The sequence below is a fragment of the Triturus cristatus genome, chromosome 3_1 (genome assembly GCF_964204655.1).
Source record: "Triturus cristatus chromosome 3_1, aTriCri1.1, whole genome shotgun sequence".
In the NCBI taxonomy this organism is placed as follows: domain Eukaryota; kingdom Metazoa; phylum Chordata; class Amphibia; order Caudata; family Salamandridae; genus Triturus; species Triturus cristatus.
This window is the reverse complement of record NC_140583.1, coordinates 652,609,432-652,629,697: the sequence shown is the minus strand read 5'-3', so window position 1 is coordinate 652,629,697 and position 20,266 is coordinate 652,609,432. Positions and strand designations below refer to the sequence as shown.

General features: G+C 44.0%; 1 protein-coding gene across 1 annotated transcript in view; it reads right to left on the bottom strand.

Annotated features, from left to right (window-relative positions):
• SPG11 (SPG11 vesicle trafficking associated, spatacsin) overlaps positions 1-20,266 on the bottom strand; it is a 623,940-nt gene that overhangs the window by 369,933 nt on the left and 233,741 nt on the right. Inside the window, exons 14-16 of the mRNA XM_085644681.1 lie at positions 15,832-15,959; positions 15,254-15,429; positions 14,953-15,166 (exon numbers count right to left, since the gene is read on the bottom strand). Coding sequence (XP_085500807.1) covers positions 14,953-15,166; positions 15,254-15,429; positions 15,832-15,959 — 518 coding nt within the window. The remainder of the gene's footprint in view (positions 1-14,952; positions 15,167-15,253; positions 15,430-15,831; positions 15,960-20,266) is intronic.

Sequence of the window (20,266 nt, the reverse complement as noted above, 5' to 3'; positions counted from 1 at the left end):
ATCTTCTGTAGGACCAGCGGCACTCCCATGTATTGGGACCGCGTGATGACCTTTGACTACCATTGTTTTAATTGAATGCATGTGTTTCTAATTCACTCTTCCTAGTGATTTCATTTGTGTCTCCTTGTAGCTTCAGAGTGGGACTGTTTGCCTGTTACAGTATTTTACAGTCTTGCCAGGAATGGAACGTGTGGGATGTGTGTTTGAAAGCATGAGAGAGAGAGAAAGGTGTGGAATGTACTTCCCTGTCTCTGAGTGTAGTGCTATAGGCAGTTGTGCCCAAATGTGCATTATGTTGTACATTGGGAAGTTTTGTGAAGTTTTTACTATTGGCTTTGACCTGCCCTCATGCCATCTTGAATTCTGACTATGTCTTGCTTGAGCTTTGCACGCACAAGCAAGGCCCCAGATTACTCATGTTATTTAGGTTTTTCATATTCAAGACTATTTTTTGTACTTTTGGAGATGTTTTTGACTTTCTCAAGCCTCAGTAAGATAAATGGCTGGAACATGTGAGAAAGCAGAAGAATATGCGAGAACTCCTTTGCAATGCTTGTGGTAGATCGGCCAACTCCAGTAGATTTCCTTGTCGCAGAGGAGGCCTGCTCGGAAACTTCTAGTGCACTGAGATTATAAATAGTCTGTTGACTTTGAAGGCGGAAGTTTGGACCTGAAGGACAGACATGTCTTAATCAGTGTGGCAGTTCCTGGCTTGCTGAGTCTCTTGACTCCTGCTGTGAATCCCCCAGTCTGGTGTGGGCTAAGATGAAGTTATTGCAGCCAGTGATGTATTTTCTCTGATTATTGGTATTGTGATGTGTGAGTGTGTCTGCGTACACGTTCAAGTCTCCAGTGGTCATAATCATCTGATAAATTCAGTGGTTATATCTTAATATCTTTTCATGTTTTTCTTTCGACAGGGTTTATTCCTTGAGTCCGATTACTTGCATTTACCAGTGCTTAATTCTTGCAGTGGACGTCCAGTATTATTATCATTACATACATGCATACATACACATACATTTGCATCATTTGACATCTGGGAAAGCCTTTCTATTAGAAAGTGTTGCACAAATACAACCCCACGCTTTATTCTGAAAACCATCATTTGATAGGCCTCATTTTAGGAGAGTGAAACCCCTTTCCAGGTGTTTTCTTGCTTCTCTGTGTGTGTGCCTCCGTGTGGGAGTGCTGTACTCTCTTATTTAAGAGTGCGAAGTAGGGCAGCTTCCTAGAGAATGCCCATACAGACTTTTGGAGGATTCAGGTGACCTTATTGGAGCAGCTCAAATAGGGGAGGTTAGGGTGGAGAATCTGGCCCCTGAACTTGTGTAGAAGATCTGGCCTACACAGCAGCCTCTTCAGTGGTGGGTTAGACAAGTGAATAAGGTCTGCAAACCACAACTGATGGGGACGACTTTAGCGCTGGTGGCGCCCGGTGCAACAATCATTTTGGCACCCCCATGACACCTTTTTCTACAAATACCCTCACTATCACCCTCCAACAGTGCCCCTCATCGCTCCAGAGCCCCTCTCTGACATACATTTGATTTGTTTTTTTTTTTTTTATAATAATCTTTTATTAAATTTTGTCAATCACACAGATAGATTCACATTTGTGTCCGCAGCACCATAGCACACCAAAATGAATAACATATGTAAGATTACATTCACAATGTTAACACTTTTCTAAGTTCCTTCCGCCCTAAAGTCAGGTCCACCAACGGGGATGTGCATAGGGACCCTCTATAGCTATTCCACGCCTTCCATTTCTTTTCCCACTTTCTGGGGCACCCTCTAATGATGAACACTTCTTTTTCAGCTATCATGCATCTGTCGAGCTCCTGTACCCACACTCGTATGGATGGTGCCTCAACAGCCCCCCAGTGGCGTGCTATCTCTCGCTTGATCAAAGTGAAGCCCAACGTTACCATCTTGATTTTATTTTTTTATAGTGCTACTCATAGTTAACGCGCACTCAGTTCTATGATCTTCATGTTACACATTCTTCGCGACAGGCATATTAAGCCTCTGCGCTACTTTAGGATGAGTCCAAATAGACATCGTGGAGGCGTGGCCAGGAAGGAGAACAGCCGGGAAGCGTGTCACTAAGCTCCAACATTGAGCCCATACTCCCCTTAAATTAAGATATAAACTGTGCGACTTTCATGGGCTAAGATACCCACCTCCCCCCAAGTCCTGAGGATGTGAGAAGCGGACCAAGAGTCCAGATCAAGCCTCCCAGGATGGAAGGGAGAACCACGCAATGGCCTGCCTGACCTCGTTGCCGGGACCACGGAAAAGAAGGATTCATGCTGCGAGGACCCGTAATGGGCAGACGGAGAACCCCTCCAGTCCCACCTGATCTACAATGGGGGCAACCCAACCAAAGCCATGCCTGAGCCCAGGAGGGCTGTTTGCGATTCCACAGCTAAAGAGGGTGCACTCATTAAGCACCTAGCGGGCCAGGGCCCTACCTCCATATCAATACCGGGGGACATAGGCTAAAGCAGAGCCCACTCCATCAACAGTCAAAAGTGGGCATTGCATGACCTCTCCTTTCTTGGGCTAAAATCTTGGAACCTGAATTAGTGATCTCCCCTTCCCTGTGACAATGGTAGCTGGCAGGACCAAGACCCCCGTGCCTGCTCCCCCAAAGAGTTATTTTTAAAGACCAGATATCTCGCGCTCTCAAGGGGAGAGCTACCATCCCTCAACATCTACCACGGGCAGAACTGCAGACCCCCAGGCTCCAGAGATCAAAGAAGACATCCAAACACTACTCTTGGAATTTCGCAAAGGCATTGCTTCTCTCCAGCAAGACTTCAACAGAGCCCTCAGTGACCTTGATAACTCACTGATTAAAAGGACTCCCATCCCATACGAGTCGAAACAATTGAGGCTGGCCATATCTAGGACAATGTCGACCACACGCACACATTGAAAAGCTAGAACTGGACTAGGCTACAATGCTGGATAAAATTGATGATCTTGAAAACCTCTCCAGCAGGAACAATATCAGAGTCAGGGGCATCGCAAAGACTATCCTCCCAAGGAAATTAAAAGAATACATACAGGACTTCCTCACCCACATTCTTCAACAGACCAATGACACGCCGATCTCCCTAGATTGCATCGACAGAGTGTACTCTACATTCGAACAGCAGAAGAACCTCCATCCAGATATACTCACCATGGTTCACCACCTCCACAAAGGATTTACTATTGCAAGCGGCTCACCTACAAGAGCCTATAGTGTTCCGGGGACAACCAATCTCACTCTTCCAAGACATTTAAGCTTACACACTGGCAAGGCGGAGATAATTTTGTGAAGTAACTAAACACTTGCAAAACAAAATAATCCCATTCCTCTGGGGATTTCCCTCCCGGCTGCTTTTCACACACAGAGACAAGACAGTCACAGCTCGCACCCCACAAGAATCCCACAAAAGGCTGGGCATGCCACCCACCCCAGACTGAGAACACCTGCTTGAGATGCAGGGCACATCGCCGACCCGGGACGCAGAACACCCCGGACACAGAACACTTACCGAACACAGATCGCTCTGACCTCATGGATCGGGGTAGCAGCTGGCATTTCCAATCAGCACGCAATGCTTGAAAAAAGGCCAGCAAGAAACAACGCCAAGGAGATAAAGAATGCAGGCCATTTACATTGTACAAGGACATCCCACTGTAGGTTATCCCCCCAGATCCAAAACCTCTGGCATGGACAGGTGGTTTTCTGCTCACAGCCTCACACAGCCCACTTCGCTGGTAACTATCTCTTGCTCATAAAGACTAAGCACTTGGGGAGGAGGGCTCTCACATAAGACGTTGGAGCCTACCCCTACTTTCACTGATGATGTCTGAAGATCTATACGATCTGTCAACACCGTATTATGTCAGAGGTCCAGATATGGCCTCTCCTTCGGGTCCCTCGATCATGTTTCCACCCCAATACTGTTCCTAGTTCATTTCCCTAGGGTGACCTAGATTCCCAGTAACCCAGTTGAGACACACACAATAGACACCAACTGAGAAGAAACACTCGCTGCTCATCGCTTTGCTTCCTCCGAATCTGAAAGTAGACAACCATAAGCACGACACTATGACACGTTCACACTTGGCATCACTTAATGTGCAGGCTTGAACTCCCCGATTAAGCACTGATGCTTATTACAATGGCTCCGGCAGAAAGAGGCAGACGTGGCATTACTGCAAGAAATCCCCATACTCTGAACTGACACAAAATGCCTACGCTCATACTGCTACCCCGTATAACTCCATTCCTTGTACCAACGCAAATCTAAAGAGTAGCAATCCTCCTCCGCAGAGACCTAACCTTCTGCATTGACAATACATATACTAGCCATGAGGGTTGTCAGGTGGGCATATTGGTGGTACTCAGATGACCATTTCATCCATCTACGGCCCCAACGAAAACAAGGAAAACTTCTTTAATGCCCTCTTCACCAGGATTTCCCACCTGGCAGCTGGTGATATCATTATAGGCAGAGACCTCAATACCTGGGTTGGATTGCTCCCACCCTCGCCATGGTGAACATCAACCACCAGCTTCCCTGACATAGGGAATAGCCGATCTGGTGCTTATATTTGGTGTTACCATGACCCAGGTGAATGAGACTACATGTCTTATTGCAATGTTCATAAAACGTACTCATGCATGGATTACTTCTGATTTCATGGACCCTACAAGCCAGGTTGATAGATACCACTATAGATATCAAGTCACTGTCAGAACTTGCACTGGTGCTGCTGTCGCGGAGCCTGGTGGTGTTACAACACTAATTCCCGAAAACATGGGTTGTGAATGAGATACCACAGAGAGACCCAGTCTTAAGGAACCATATTATAGACACTATAGAATTCTATTTTGCAGAAAATCATAATGGCAAAGTTTTCCCCTCAAGCCTTTGGGATGCAGCCAAGGCAGTTTTCCACAGGGAACTTACATCGCACATGGCCACATTCAAATGCCAAGCCAAGCAACCCAAACAAGAGTTAGAAGCCCAAATATCCCAGGCAGAGGCATGACAAAAACAAGGAGGCAACACCAGATCCATAAGAGGAGTCCGCCACCCTAGAGGGGAATTAGAACAAATTCACATTAAGGTGGCGGCATAAGAAACTGCTTTATGTTAACCAAACTTACCATGAAAAAGGTGATAAGGCAAACAGACTCTTAGCCTATAAGCTTAGGAAGGTAGCGACATAAAAACACATCACAGCGATAGAGGACTCGAAGGGACACTTGCAACAGGAAACCGCAGGGATTCTTTCTGTATTTAAATTATGCTACTCCACCCTATACCAAGCACAAGACTTAGATGAGTGTCTTAAAGAAGAATACCTCTGACATTTTACACCCCCACACCTGAGGCTGAAAGGTACCTTCTACAGGAGAACATCTCACATGACAAAGTCTGGGTGACAATCAATAGCTTGCCATCCAGAAAGGCCCCAGGTCCCGAAGGCTTCCCTGCTTCCTTTTACAAGGCTTACTCCCCCCTGTTGGTCAAGACCCTTACACAGGTCTTCAACTTTTAATGTCCAAGGTGGTGACGGACACTATGATTGGCTCCCACATTATCTTCCTCTGGAAACGTGATAAAACTACAACCCTCTGATCATACTACAGACCAACTGCAGTCTTAAACTGCAACGCCAAAATATTCACATCGATCCTGGTAGCTATGCTGCAGCACATTTGGTCTCGCCTCATCACCACCCAACAATCAGGCTTTATCAAAAAAAGCCAAGCTAACGACATCATGAGGCTGGCGGTGGCACTCATGGGGGTTGCAGAGCGTCGAAAACAGATGATGGCCCTCCTTCTCTTTGGATGCAAAGAAGGCCTTCGACAGGGTGAACTGGCCATACCTATCGAGGGTGCTAGATAGAACTCACCTGGGCCCCAAGATGAAAATTTACATTCAGGCAAACATAAAATATAAAACCCCAACAAACTCAAAATCAATGGGGAATATACACACCAGACTTCCTCCTAACGAAAGGAACATGGATGTGTTAACCCTGAGGACCGAAGTAGAGCAAGAACATGGCAGTATATGTGGGCTGCAAAAATAGATGTGTCACAGCAGCATCAATAACTTGGTGGGACACCATCAGGCCTTCGACGAGCACCTCCAGGAAAATCTTCATGAGGATTCCTATGCAGATCATTCGCAAATTGCGGAAAAGAACCCAAAAAGGACATATATCTGTCTAATTAGAACTTGTAGTTTTCAAGGTAGTGGCAAATGTGCCACACATATTTCTTCCAATGGAGTTTAGATTTTTGCTCTTGCATGAAATCATTTGTGGAAATCTTTTTTTTGGAGCTGTAAAAACAAAAAACAAGGGCTATTGAATACAAGTTTCTCAATTGTGTGACTTAGCATTACCAGTTGATCTTGAAATATGGATCATTTCCAGCAAATAACAAGCTCAACTAAGGTTGTTTCAGAGTCGCAAGCTTGTAAAATGTCAATATATGGTAAAACCACCACCACTCCACAACTCCCCCAAAGGAAGAATTCACCCTCACAGCACTAGCATAGTGTATATCTATTTTCCCATAAAGACAGTATCCACCCTTCTGTATAAAATGATTAGAAATAGCCACCTTGCCTAATAATACGTCCCGCTCCCTAGTCAAAAAGGCCTAAAGAATTCCGACGGAATGAAAGCACAGTGTTCAGAAAGCAGCCACATATCTGTATAGACTGATGTTTCCATTTTTGTCTAAATTGAGGTGGATATCGTTGATGATGGAAGTCAGCTGCTCCATAGCCAGAAAAGCACACAGTCTATGAAACCTGTGTGTGAGTGGTGTTCTGCAATTTTCTTTCAGCTATGTGCTATTGTCACTTCGCGGCGCCCAACATTGCAACACCATGTGCCATTCAGTGTTCAGAATCACTGAGAGCGTTACCTGCTTTAATCCCAGGAGCATCACATCTGGGGAAAAGGTGAGAGGATATCCCAATACCTGCCCTCAATGTGTCTTTAACGCCCTACCCAAAGGGGCGAAATTTCCGGCAGTGCCACCAGATATGCAGAGTGTCACCAAGTATCTCATATCTTTGACATCACCTACGGTTTGCATTGAGATACATACAATGCGAGCAGGAAGGAGTAGTAGCGCCACTCATACCACAGATTATGAAGTATTTCCCTACCTAATATAGAGGTGGAAGATGAGTGAATGTCTCTGAATAGTGTATCCTGATCTGGTGGTCTGTATTTTTATTGCAGCCTGGATGGGGCTGCTTTCACAGAGGCTGGAGTAAGGAAGGTTTCATTGCTGGCTTGAAAAGATGTGGTACTGATGAGAGAAAAGGGCTTGAAGTGTATGTTTGTGGAGTCTCAAAAATCACTTACTGAGTTGTAGTCATAGCCGATAGAGGTACTTATTTTACTTGCACCTCTGATGAGAACCTTCTGAAATGAGTTGATGTGTCAATGGGAGAAGTTAAAAGGCAAATATGTCATGGTTGGCGAATATCTTGCTGTTTGAGATGAAGTTAAAGACCGTGAACATAGCAAATGTCGATGCGATGAGTGTCTGCACCTAATTAAATGTCTAGAACATGAATATCTTATAGATGGTCTTGAATGTTAACAACGATAATGAGATCTAGAGCTTGTTCTTGGTCTGTAAGAGACCTAGGCTGGTGTGTAGGAGACTTTGATCTCCTCAGAGGGACAGCCAAAGGAACTGCAGATGATAAGGGTTGTGTTCCTATTGACATTGGTGCTAGAGGTCTTGGTGGGGATGGGTCTGCATGTGCCAATGGTGGAAGAAAAGATGGTAGTGGAGCAGGAGGAGGTGGAGAAGGCACTCAATGAGCCAACGAAGGTGAGTCCAGATTCATCACAAGAGAAGACAAAGACCTTAAAAGAGAGTAGGTTTGGGAGAATTTAGATGCTGAAGTGCAGGGCAGTTTCCGCACTTTCATTTTCCAGAGCAACTCCACAGATTTTCCATAAATCTCAGTGTCTAGTGGTGTTATAGTCTTCCCGACATCAAACACTTCCTTCTCCTTGATGTCAAAACTTTCCTTGATGTTGAACCAGTCCTTGATTGGTAACATGTGGACACCGTAAATTGTCTCGATGTTCAAATACTCGACGCCGAATGAGGATGTTGTTGTTTCTCTTTATGGTGTCTCTTTTTGGATCTCCTGTTGTGAGGTCCTAAGAGAAAGAGATGGGGACATTGAAAGAGAGAGCTCCCTCTCCGTGCTTCTCTGGATTTCCAGGTTTTCTAGATAGGCACTCTTGCTGCCTTTGCTTCTCTACTTGAGCATGGAGCCAAATCTTTTCCCAATACTTGAAAATGCACCTGAAGATAGTGCTACATATTTCACACACCTATAAGCAATGTGGGACTCCAGCAGGAAGAGTATGCACATATGATGAAGCTCTGTTATTGCCATCTTTCTTCCACAAACAGAATACTTTGCAAAAAGAGATGGAATTTTGTAAAACAAAATCATTTTCTGTCAAAATAGGACTACAGTAAATCTAAAACCTTGGCAAGCAGAACAAGTTTACAGACGGTTTGGAAAGACTTTCCAGGCAAAAAAATCTGAGCTCAGTGCTCTAGAATCCTTTCACCAGAAGTTGCAAAAATAACTCAAGTAACAGATACCGAGAGGGCAAGGTGGTATATTGGAGAATTTCGAACCTCTAACGTCAGTGCCAGTTTTCAGTCTGGCATGGGTGCAGCCTATATACCTCCAATGCTCTTGTTCCCTTAACTTCATTTCCTGTAAAAAAAGGTTTGTAAAAGAGGCTCAGTCACCTAGTCTGCTGGTGACGTTTATATATTGTCTATTTTTTTTAAGTAAATAAATGGGGTTGGCCAATATAGACTGTTTTTAGACTGCTAAATTATTATTTTTAAATAAGATATGGCATTCCTGATGAGAGGTGTAGATGCAACATGGGAATATATATATATATATATTCCAACCACTCCCGACTTGATTACAAATCGGACACCGACACAGGAGTAAGCTTTGCCATCCAGCTTATAGGTTTATTAGCCCTTTAGTTTGACGCGTTTCGGCACACCTGCCTTGTTCACATATATATCTGTAAGAAGTACTGTGACCTCTCGCATGTAGGCAAGACTATTCATTGCTTATAGTAATCAATGGAGATCTCCTGAAGGAGACATAAGGCTGAATGGAATACGGCCCAAAATAATTACCAGTGTCTGAGATTATGTCAAGCATTCCACCCATCATCCATTCTACCCACTATTCGTACTACTCTTAGAAATTTTCTGGTCAAGTCTTTGGTTAATTAATGGCTTGACTATGGCAAGATTCTGTATCCGGTAACATCCAACAAACTGACTGAGGGACCAGTAAAAAATAGTGCACCCAATTAATGACTGGGCTCAGACAGACTGACCATATATCCTGTGCTCAGAAAAACTTGGATTCGCTCTACATTGAAGATTAATTATATTTAAATTGATGCATAAATATTAGTTACCTGGGCATTCGAGGTCTCTGGAATAAATGAACCTATCCTCGACCATGATGGGCACCCAGATCTTCGATCAAATGTCGTATTTCTCTGAGTATACACTGAATAAGATTGAGAAAGTTTTTCTCATTAGGAAGTCTTATGCTGAGAAGAATACTATAGGATTGGGGAAAATGCTGGTATCACCCATGACCAACAATATGAAATAAACTGCTTACAGATATTAGACTATTTTCTGCAAATATGTATTTGTAACACTCACAAAATGTACTTTAGGTCTCGCCTAGCGAACGCAGCGCAGCTGCTTCGCTTGGCGAGACACTATTGTTGTCACTTTCATTCGCGAAGGGAGACAAACCATGTGCGCGCCCGGACCGGCGATGTGCACGCGCATGCGTCTCCTCTCTGGCATCTACTTTGTAGTGATAGGAGCTTTCACGCGCTCCCACCAAGCGCTTGATTAATTAGCTCTTGCAAGCATTCACCGCCGGAACAGGATTTAATTGGTCCTTTGATCCATAGGGCATTTATTAGCTCTTGTTTATTTATTTTACGGCGCGGTCCGCTTTCAAGCGGCCACGTGCCTTTGTGTGCAGTTGTTTGAAGGAATAACGAAAATAAGGAAGGAAGTTACTGACTTGTCTGTAAGATCAGTATGCTGGGGCATTGTACACAAAATGCTGCCTCTCGACTAACTGCAATTTTTAATTCTGGCACACGAGAACAACATCGGCTTCTTTCTACAATTGTTATCTCTAGATGGAATAAATCTTCAGTTTAAGACACCTGTCACGAATGTTGAATTCTAGGATATATATTTTTTTTAATACATTCTTCTTTAGGTTGCAATTAGAACTATTTTCTGTGATCAAGGCTTGGAAAAAAAAATCTAAATCACGTATGCCACGAAGCGTGACGGGACCTTTGTCCACCCACACATACTAAACAAACACACCTGCAGAGAAAATAATACACGCTCCTTAAGCCATTCCCTGACATAACGAGCATCTTTAATTATACTTACGGTGCTGACATTGTCACGGGCTCAAGTCAATGACTGCATGGGCATATAATTCGGACCAACAGAACCAAGGGGGCTTAGAGTAATAAAAAAGTTAATTAGCGCAAACTATCCATTCCTCCTAGCCATTATGAAATATTAAATTAACTTCTGCAGTAAAGAGTTATGAATGCAGCACTGCATTTAAAAAAATGAAACAACTGAAATATCGTAACTAACGCTCATAATATAAAAACAAATCTGGCAAGAACGGGCTAAAGAATAATGAGAACATAAAAACCTCCACCTTGATGAGATAATCCGGGCCATACAAACTACACAGGGCCACGTATGACAGGCGCAGCAAATGCTTCACTGGAAACAAACGTGAGGTGTGACCATCCGTACATTAACAAATTGCTGGCATGTTTCTCTGAGAAAGGTGGCAACCGAAATACGACCGACGCACTGGGTTTCATCAAAATAACCGATGGCGAACTCCCTCGTCAGGCGGCTTGTCAATCTACACTGCAGGATTTACTCTAATAATGCGGTGATAATTTCCTAAACAGGCATTACAACAAAACAATAAACACGGAGTAATTAGCCTGGGAGGTAGAGAGCGTGCAGGTCCAATGGGCACTTTAAACCGAGCCTTGCTTCCTCATTCCGTGCACAGCGCACACAATGCTATTCTGAACGGAAAAAAGCCTGCCTCCATTACCATCAGAGCGCAGATCTTTTCTCTAAACGAGACCCGGGGTCACTTTGCAATAATTATTTCCTAGCATGATGGAGCCGGCAAAGGTTAAACAGGAAGAGAAAGGGGGGTGTATTTGCCCCGGGGCTTCTCTTTGTTTTGTCTTTCAAGTTCCAGCAGCCAGGATGCACGTATTTTCGTCTTCTGTGGATAAGGTACAGCGACACCAGCATTCCCCTCTTTTGCTCTTTTGAGTCAGATTCCTCAAATACCAAGGGGTGACAGACACCCGCTGGTCTTAAGCTTTCTCTGTGGGGGGGGGGGGGGGGGGTGTTCTTCCCCTTTGTTTCACCCTTCCCTGCTTCAGGCCCTTCATTCCTTCTGGACCTACAAAGCAGGGACAGGCACAACCGGCTTCTCCAGTTACATCTGTCTGATGGCAGATCATGTCCCCATAGACATAGCGGGAACCGACAAATCCGGGGGAAACCTGCTGTATATGTTGCAAGAGCGTTTATGTAGCCCCTCATACCTCCCTGTGGGATGTTAAAGTGCAGTTTAAGACAAGCAGCATCCCACAGTGTCCAGCAGAGCATGGTTGCAAGAGTGTTGTATTCATTTAGTTGTGATCCTATTTGAAGCCTGTTGGTGTGCAAGTGATCAGCGAGATGCTCGTATCTTGTCTTGGGTTGTTAGATCTATATTACGCACAATGGAGGAGGAAAGGCGAGAGACAGATGCAGAACCTATACATGGAATTAGTGGCAGTCATCATTTACTCTGAAGATCCATTGTAAAGTTTCACTGTTTCTTTTATGAAAAAGGCAGGGCCTGTGTCATAGACAGGGCAGAGATGGTGTCAAATACGTAAAATGAAGCCAAAGCAGCAAGAAAAGATGTCGGTATCATGAGCCGAACATTACACTTTTTTATAGGCGGGGATACTGCTTACTGCAGTACAAATACACCACTTGAGCGAAGAAAAACGGTGAATTGTGAAGGCTAGCAACCTGAGTAGAAACTACTTCGTGCTTTAAGACTCAGATTTCACCCGCTCCTGCTAGGACCGGGGAGGATAACGTTTTGAGCAGGGGATTGCGCTGCAATCCGCTCTCAAGCTCCCTGAATGTACGACGGGGCGAGACAAAATGATAGGTACCTTGCTGCCCTGACAGCACAAGAACAAACTGTTTTGCCTTTCTGGCTTTACCCCTCCCTACAAGTGCAACATTTTTTCTCAAATCCCAGACACCATTATACTATCCCCGCCTGTCCTTCTAGAATTTCCTCTCGCACAACTTGAACGTTCATGATTACATTGTAGTGTGATCTGCTTCCATTGGTTCGGCTGGGATAGCAGCCAGAGTAGCAGCCCTCGGAAAACCTTTGAATATGGCCTCAAGGCGCGCAGAGGAGCAAAGCACATGGTCTCTCAGAGAATCACCCAGAGCTGAAGTCCTGCACTGAAAGTGAGGAGAGACTAGGACAGGAAAGATGAGCAGGGGGTGGAGGTAGAGATGGGCTTGGCGAGAGAAAAGGAGAGGAAGAACAGTAAACAAGGTGAAAGAGACACCGAAAGAGGAAAACATCACCTGAAGCATGATACACACGGATATTACGCACGGATTTTCAAATGGTTGACAGCTGCAGGTCTCTGGACAGGGCAGAAGGACACAGAAACACACTCTCAGAAACACACACACACGCCTGGCTAATGTAAGTGACTGCGAAGTTACAGGAGCAGCACGAGTGGGCGGACATGTAATGTGAGGTCCTTATAAAATTAAGTTTGATACTTTTTATTTGTTTCTTAATATGGGCAGGCATGCTGCTGCTATCAAGGGAAAAATATGCCTACTTTACGAAAATGCACAAGGAGCGGGAAGAAGGGGAGGGGGGAAAGGGTTTGGAAACAGTCTTAGAAGGCTCTGTATAATTTTAGGTCGAACCTGAGCAGCGCATGTGCTACTCTGTGAGTCATGCTTATTGAGGTAGGGACTGGAAGCTCTGCCCACATTGTTCATTGGCTTGTGTCATTGTCCACTGTAAACTATAGGTGTTCTCTGGTCAAAAGGCTTAGTAGTCCCTCCTTAGCACCGCCCTTTCTCATTTTGTAAACTCTCATGGCGACACCCCCTGTTATATGTGTTGTTGCTCGGTAGGCTTTAATTACAGGCTCTGAGCACTATTTTCTCAAAAAGCTTTGTCCTGCCTGTTGTTGTAGGCAGGACATGCTCTCTTCTAACGCTTTTATCAATTTTTATAGCACGCATTTGCAATGCAATAGGTCTCGCATTTGCGGGAGTTTAAGTTATTGGCATTGTAAATGACTATGCCTTTTATTTATCCATTTTAAAAACAACACATAAATAAAAGGCATTGTCAATTACATTGCCAATAGCTCAAACTCTCATAAATGCAAGACCTATTGCATTGCAAATGCTTGTTTTTACTACCACTTGTCCAGCTAAGTGGCAGGTTAGGAACTTTGCAATGCTCTATATAATTGTTCTAATAAATCAATCAATCTTTAAGACTTTCAGAGCATCGCTTAATACAAGACCTAGACCACAGCAATACAGTATGCTGAGGTAAGATGCACAGATATATCTAGAAGATCCATCACAACTGTGGAAAAACCAGAAAAGGGCTTGAAAGATTTAGTAAAAAGAGTCAATACATAGGGTTAAAAGTCAAGGAAACTAGAATCCAGAAGTCAGATTGTTTCAAACTTGTACAACAGGTCAATGATAACATAAAATGACCAGAGAACTCTTGCTCCGCAATTTGGGGGATTTTATTTCTCGCAGGTCACCAGAAAATAAACGAGGAGGTGGAGCAATTCCTGCTTCATAGAAGAAGCAGCTGATGAATTGGTCTTAGCAAAGAGAGGCAGAGCTGTGCAGAACTTTCTGCCACCCATCAGAAAGACTTTAAAGGAGGAGACACTATTATTGCTGATGTACAGAATAATAGAGGTGGAGAAGCAATAATTAGGCTGCAGTTTTGAAAGACAACTGGATACTTCAGAGGAAAGAGTGCTAAAAATATGTGACATAAACAATATGTCATGCATGTCAATCACTAAGAAATCAATGCATTTTAGAACGTATGATACCGTTTGGCATGCATCCAGAACATCTTTTGCGTGTGAAGCGAATGGCTACATGTTCACACTGACACAAGCTGATCAGGCACAAGACCTAATCTACCTTCAAGTTTCTCTTTTTTAGTTCTGACAATATTATGTTTTTACTCCTAGCTTTCAACTTTGTAAGCAAGTCTTTTTTACATCACCTTGAGGCATGGAGGTTGGGGAGAACTGGCAGGAATATGCGGAAGTGGGCTATAAAGTAAAGAAGGGATCCTAAATACAGTACATCTGATTTACATCTGTCTCTTTTCTTCTTTTATCATTCCCTTGCACATTGGCTCACATCACCTGACTAGTAAGGTTCCTTAGGTTGTTACAAATGACAACCTGCTTGAAGTTTCAACAACAAAACTGCTTTACTATTGAGGACATGACAGAAGTATTAGTATGTAGACTTAATGGATAGTGTTATTCTTACATACATTATTCTTGTGAGATGCATTGGTTAACTTACAGATATATTAATCTAACAAAGGAACTGAACAACTTCATGTAATTACTGTTGATTAGTAATTTCATCTAATCAGATATTCAACAACGTATACCCCATCTCAATGTTGTGGCACTTACCTTGCCAGCAGGTCCAGGATTTCATGTCTCATGTAGCAGCTGCAAAGTGAGTTCTCGTCCACTATGTCTATGGTAAGGGGTGGCCAGTCCCCCCCTTCCGATGTTTGCAGGCTGCCCTGTTGTACAGATGCTGCTATCCATGTGAAAACTTTAGGCCAGGCATGAAGCGAAGTCAAGTGACTCCAAAGAACTTGAGGCGGGCACAGCCTCAACTCTGCATAGAGAAAAAAAAGATTTCTCGCAACAGCGATATCAGCACTCTCCCACCACATGGCTATGCAACAACCATTAGAATTCTTACCCTGCTCAGATCTCCTGGAGACGATGATTCCTTCCTGGATCAGTTTATCCCACTGCTGCGCCCACTGTAGGATCACACTGCAACTTTGGGGACTCATCTTCTCCCTCTGGCTGCGTGGCAAGAACGAATCAAGAACTGCTTCTTGGCACGAGATATCTAAATCCTTTGCCCAGCCCCTGAAACAAGACATCAAGCTTAAGTAGCACAGTAAGCCAAGTTGTGCAAAGAATGACGTATGCACAGAAAACCACATTGAAAGCAGAGAAGCACATGCTAAGCGACAACAAAACAGTGTTACCCACAGCATTCACTGGGAAGACAAGAACCTGCAAGTCAACAGACAGAGCTTTGATGTCCTGGAGTGAAGATCAACATTGGAGTCAAATCAAGAAAGAAAATTAAATGACAATGTTTGCTATTGTTGTCCTTTTATGAAATTCTTAACTATATACACAATTAAGATGCATACGTTTTCACCTTTAGTTATTCATGCCACTCTAGCAATGCTTGCACCAGTAACGATGTGCTGCAGTTTATTCTTCTGATATATATGGGTGTAGGTGATAAGTGAAGCTCACCTGCATATCACAGACGTCTCCTCCTCAGACATCAAGACCGCAGAGTAATGCTCTTCCACTTGACGGACATTTTCAATCATTTCCTTCTCTCCCTCCGACAAGTATTGCTCCTGTTCTAGGAATTTGACCTGGAAGTACAGAATGAATGCATGAATGTACCTGGTCATGCAGTCTTTATCTCCCCTACACCATCACATCCATGGAATTATGAATTTGCTTGCCTTGATCAGTAGTGAGACGCCTCTACACAGGGTTAGCTTGGGCTGTAGTGTGTGGAGGTTTTCATGGGGAACATGCGTCTTGGCAGGGCATGTCCATAGGTGGGTCCCTTGCGCACCTTGGCACTGGATTCAAGCTAGCCTGGCTGAAGAGGGGTGTTACCCCGAAACCGGTCCCAGAACGCTTGTTTCGGTTCAGGGAAGACATGGCTTGGCAGTTCGGGCTGGACTGTTCCCATGAGGCACAGGGTCAAGACTGATTTGCATATAGCTGGGTCTAAACTGACGTGGCGCAGTGAGCTAAAGAACGATGACGGATTCAACCCAGAACTGTGACTGGGGGTGAGTGTCTGAAAAGTTTCAGCGCTCCGACCATCATCTCCTTGTGTGAACATATGTCTTGTAACATAAATTATATATGAAAGGTTAGAAGAATTACACAATATTTAGAATGACATTGTGCATAATAATTCAGCTGACAGAGCCTGGAAATGGTACATGAGCATGGCTGTGTCGAGAATAAAGCATTTTATCGAGTCATGCCTGCTGAATGACAATTTGAAAAGGACACGGACAGAGACCAATCATAGAAATGTGATAGGTTTGTAAAACGTGCATACATATATACACTGCAGGTTTTAAACTAATTTTACTGAAAATGTTCTTTATGGTACCTCTCCCTGTTATCTGAACGTGTGATTCACTAATTGCAACAGCTAGAATATTATCTTTCTAGAACTATTAAAATGTCAACTTTTTCACTTTATGTAGTTAGTTTAGTAGTATTCACACATTTTTACTCTTTAAGGTCATACACTGCTTCTTCCTCCTCGAACCAGCTCTGCGGTGGATTAAAAGGAGAAATGGGCATTGAATAGTAGGCCATCAAAAAAAGTGGAAAAATATAGAGCCTTATAGAGAGTTGAAGGTGAGGAATTGGGGTGGTAGCACCAAATATATAATGGGAAGAAGTAATGAACAAAGAGGTAATGGAAATGTAGTAAAAAGAGGGACATTGGTTTGGGGGAATTACCACCAGAACAGCAATTAAAGAAAGTCAAACATTGTCAGGTGACATAGGTAAAGGGGTGGCGGAAAAAAGGCTCTAAACAAACATTGTAGAAAAACAACAGAGAACACCAAATGTCAGTGTAAAGAATCACAGGTTTCAGTAGGTAATTGTACTCCTTCACTGTGCACTTATGCGACTTTGTTCCCGGAATGGGGAATGACATGCAGATAGGGGATTACGGGTCCTTTTTAACAAGCAGTTTTCCCATTCTTAGTACCAATTTTGCTCTGCTATAATGGAAATCTTTTGCTCAGGATAACAAAAATATATTGCATACGATGACAGGCACTTGGTAAACAACAACTGTTTTTCGAAAAGAGGGCATGTCTGTTTGTGGTCTCAGCCTGTGAAATGAAAAAGGTCTTCATAGTAGACAAAGATGGGGTGAAGGAACATACAACCGCTCTGGATCCAAACAAGGGTCAATACTGAAACAAGTGCTGTTTTCAAACTGGTTGGCGGCAGAGTAACCAATTTATCAGCAGATTTCATATTACACTGATAGGGTTCAGAGTACCAAGTTTTGCAATCGCAGATTTTTGATGATAAGAAAATTCTTAAAGACTACTTGTTTCATGATCCGATATTCACCCTGGTAAATATTTTAGCATCCTAAAAGTAACTGAAGATGGATCAAGGGGAAAAGGTGTTTCTAATTAGGAGACCAGTGGTGATAGATCTGAAGCAGGAGACTCTACAGGGTGATTTTATCTCTGTCTGATAGGACGATTTATGCAGCACGATCATCACTTTCGATGATTGGGGTATTTCCTGGCCCCGTAAAGAGGGTGAAAAAGACTTATGACAAGGAACCAGACACTCGGATAGAGGTATTAGTACCAGCTTGGGCAACCATTGTAATTTTTTCTTTGATATCTTGTTTTACAAAGACACCAAAGAACACATTCCCAGCCCCAGCAGCTATAATGTGCCTACCCCTAAGAAAACATACAGTCCCATTAGAACCCCATACATTAGTTGTCACTCACTGCCACAGTTTACGCCATTGTCACTATTGCAATTAGGAGAGCGGGTTACCCAAAACTGCTTGGTCTTCCCACTGCAAGGATAAAAGAATTCAAGGCATATGATTGGAATTTCTGCTCCATTGGGCAGACTCTTCCTTTGATAGTGATGCCTATAATGTGCAGCCTTTAAAGAATATACACCCCTCAACTGTTAAATCAGAGTTACAGAAATATATCTGGATGGTGGATCTTCAAAATTTTGTCATGCGGGTGGGAACGACAACAATGAAGATGAACAGTCTTCTGCATTAACGTTTCCTGTTTTTCATGGTCCTGGTCATAGCAGCAAACTCTTTTTCAGCAACTCAAAAGATCCATTTCTAATGTTATAAAGAGACGAAAATGCAATGAAAATGTGTCCTGGGGCCTGTGTCCATGACCTATGGGGTACATCCCAGACTTATCCTATCAAGATGCTGTAACTAAAGAACAAGTTACTTACCTTTGGTAATGGCTTATCTGGTAGAGACTCTGTCTAGCCGCAGATTCCTTAACCTTAGAATTATTTAGAAGCGTCACACTGGATCCGGAAATGTTTTCATGAACAGTAACCCTGTGCACCGGTAGGTGGCGCCGATTGGCTGTGTGTGGCGCCATGGAGCCAGAAGTGATGTGCACAGTGCCTATATAGGTGCCACTCCGGCACTCTGACATCAGTTTCTTTTTGCGACCCTCCACACCAGGCGCACAGAGCCACAAAGAACATGGATCACTGTTGTGGAAAAATAGGTCCCTAAAAAGGGAAACAGCCCTGGCCCTTGAAAATTTATTCACATAGCGGGGGGATGGGTGGGTCGGTAAGGAATCTGCAGTTAGATAGAACTTCGACCAGATAAGGCATTACCAAAGGTAAGTTACTTGTTCATCTAATAGAGATTTCTAGCCAGAGATTTCTGAACTTAGAATGATACCCAGGCAATACCTCCACAGAGGTGGATCTGTGAAACTGTTACACACAAGAAAGTCCTGCAGAACCAATCAAGCAAAGTGCTCAACCCGACGGACTTGACTGTCCAGGCAGTAATGCTTCGTGCATGTGTTTAGAGAAGCCCATGTTGTTGCCTGGCAGATATCCAGGACCGGAACTCCGCGTGCTAATGCAGTGGTTGCAGCCATAGCTATGGTGGAATGAGCATGCAAATCCTCAGGGTGTTGCTTCTTGGCTAATGCATAGCAGATCTTTAATGAAGATCATGCCACAAACTTTCCCCAATAGCAGGAGTATACCATTTTGGTGGAGGGACACCTGGTTTCCAAGATAACATCGCAGACTTCAGGCGGCACGTCAAAAGCTTTCAACTGTCGCTGCTCAATATCCACACAAGAAGGCGGAGCGCTGATAGGTTCAGTGGGAGAACCCTCCCCTGCTGCTGCGACAGAAGATCCTCTGGACGGTGCAGTCTGATCGGAGGACCGATGGCTATGCTCAACAGGGTAGGCTACTGAAGTCTCCATGCCCAGTATGGAGCCAAAAGGATGACTTACCTTGGTCGTTCCTGATCTACTTGAGAACTCTGGGCAAGATTGGCATGGGTGGAAAAGTGTATAGGAGGACTGAGCCACACTCAAGAAGAAAAGTGTCTCTGAGCGAGAGCCGCCTTGGAAACTCCAACGCGCAGAACTGCTGACAGTGTGTGTTTTTGGGAGTTGTGAACAGATCTAACCACGGCTCTCCCCCATTGCTGAAAGACACCTTGAACCACCTCTGGATAAAGATGCCTTTGTGATCCGTTCGTCAGCCCTGGCGTTCAGAGCGCCCACCTGGTGTTGAACCACCAGGGATATGCCCTGACATTCCAGCCATGTCTAGTGATGCAAGGCCTCTTGATAAAAGAGTCCACAACCCCACCCTGCACTGCTTGTTGCAGTACCACATGGCGGTGGTGTTATTTGTGAACATAAGTAATAGCCTTCCCTTGATGGAGGGTAGAGAGGCTTTAAATGCCAGCCGGAGCTCTAGAAGGTTGAATTGGATTCGGGATTCCGCTGGAGACCAAAGGCCTCTGATCTACACCTCTCTCAGTTGGCCACCACATCCCAGGAGTGACGCATCTGTCACCACCGTGAGATCTGGTTGAGGAAGGGAAAGGGGTCTACCGCTAACCTAATCGCAGTTC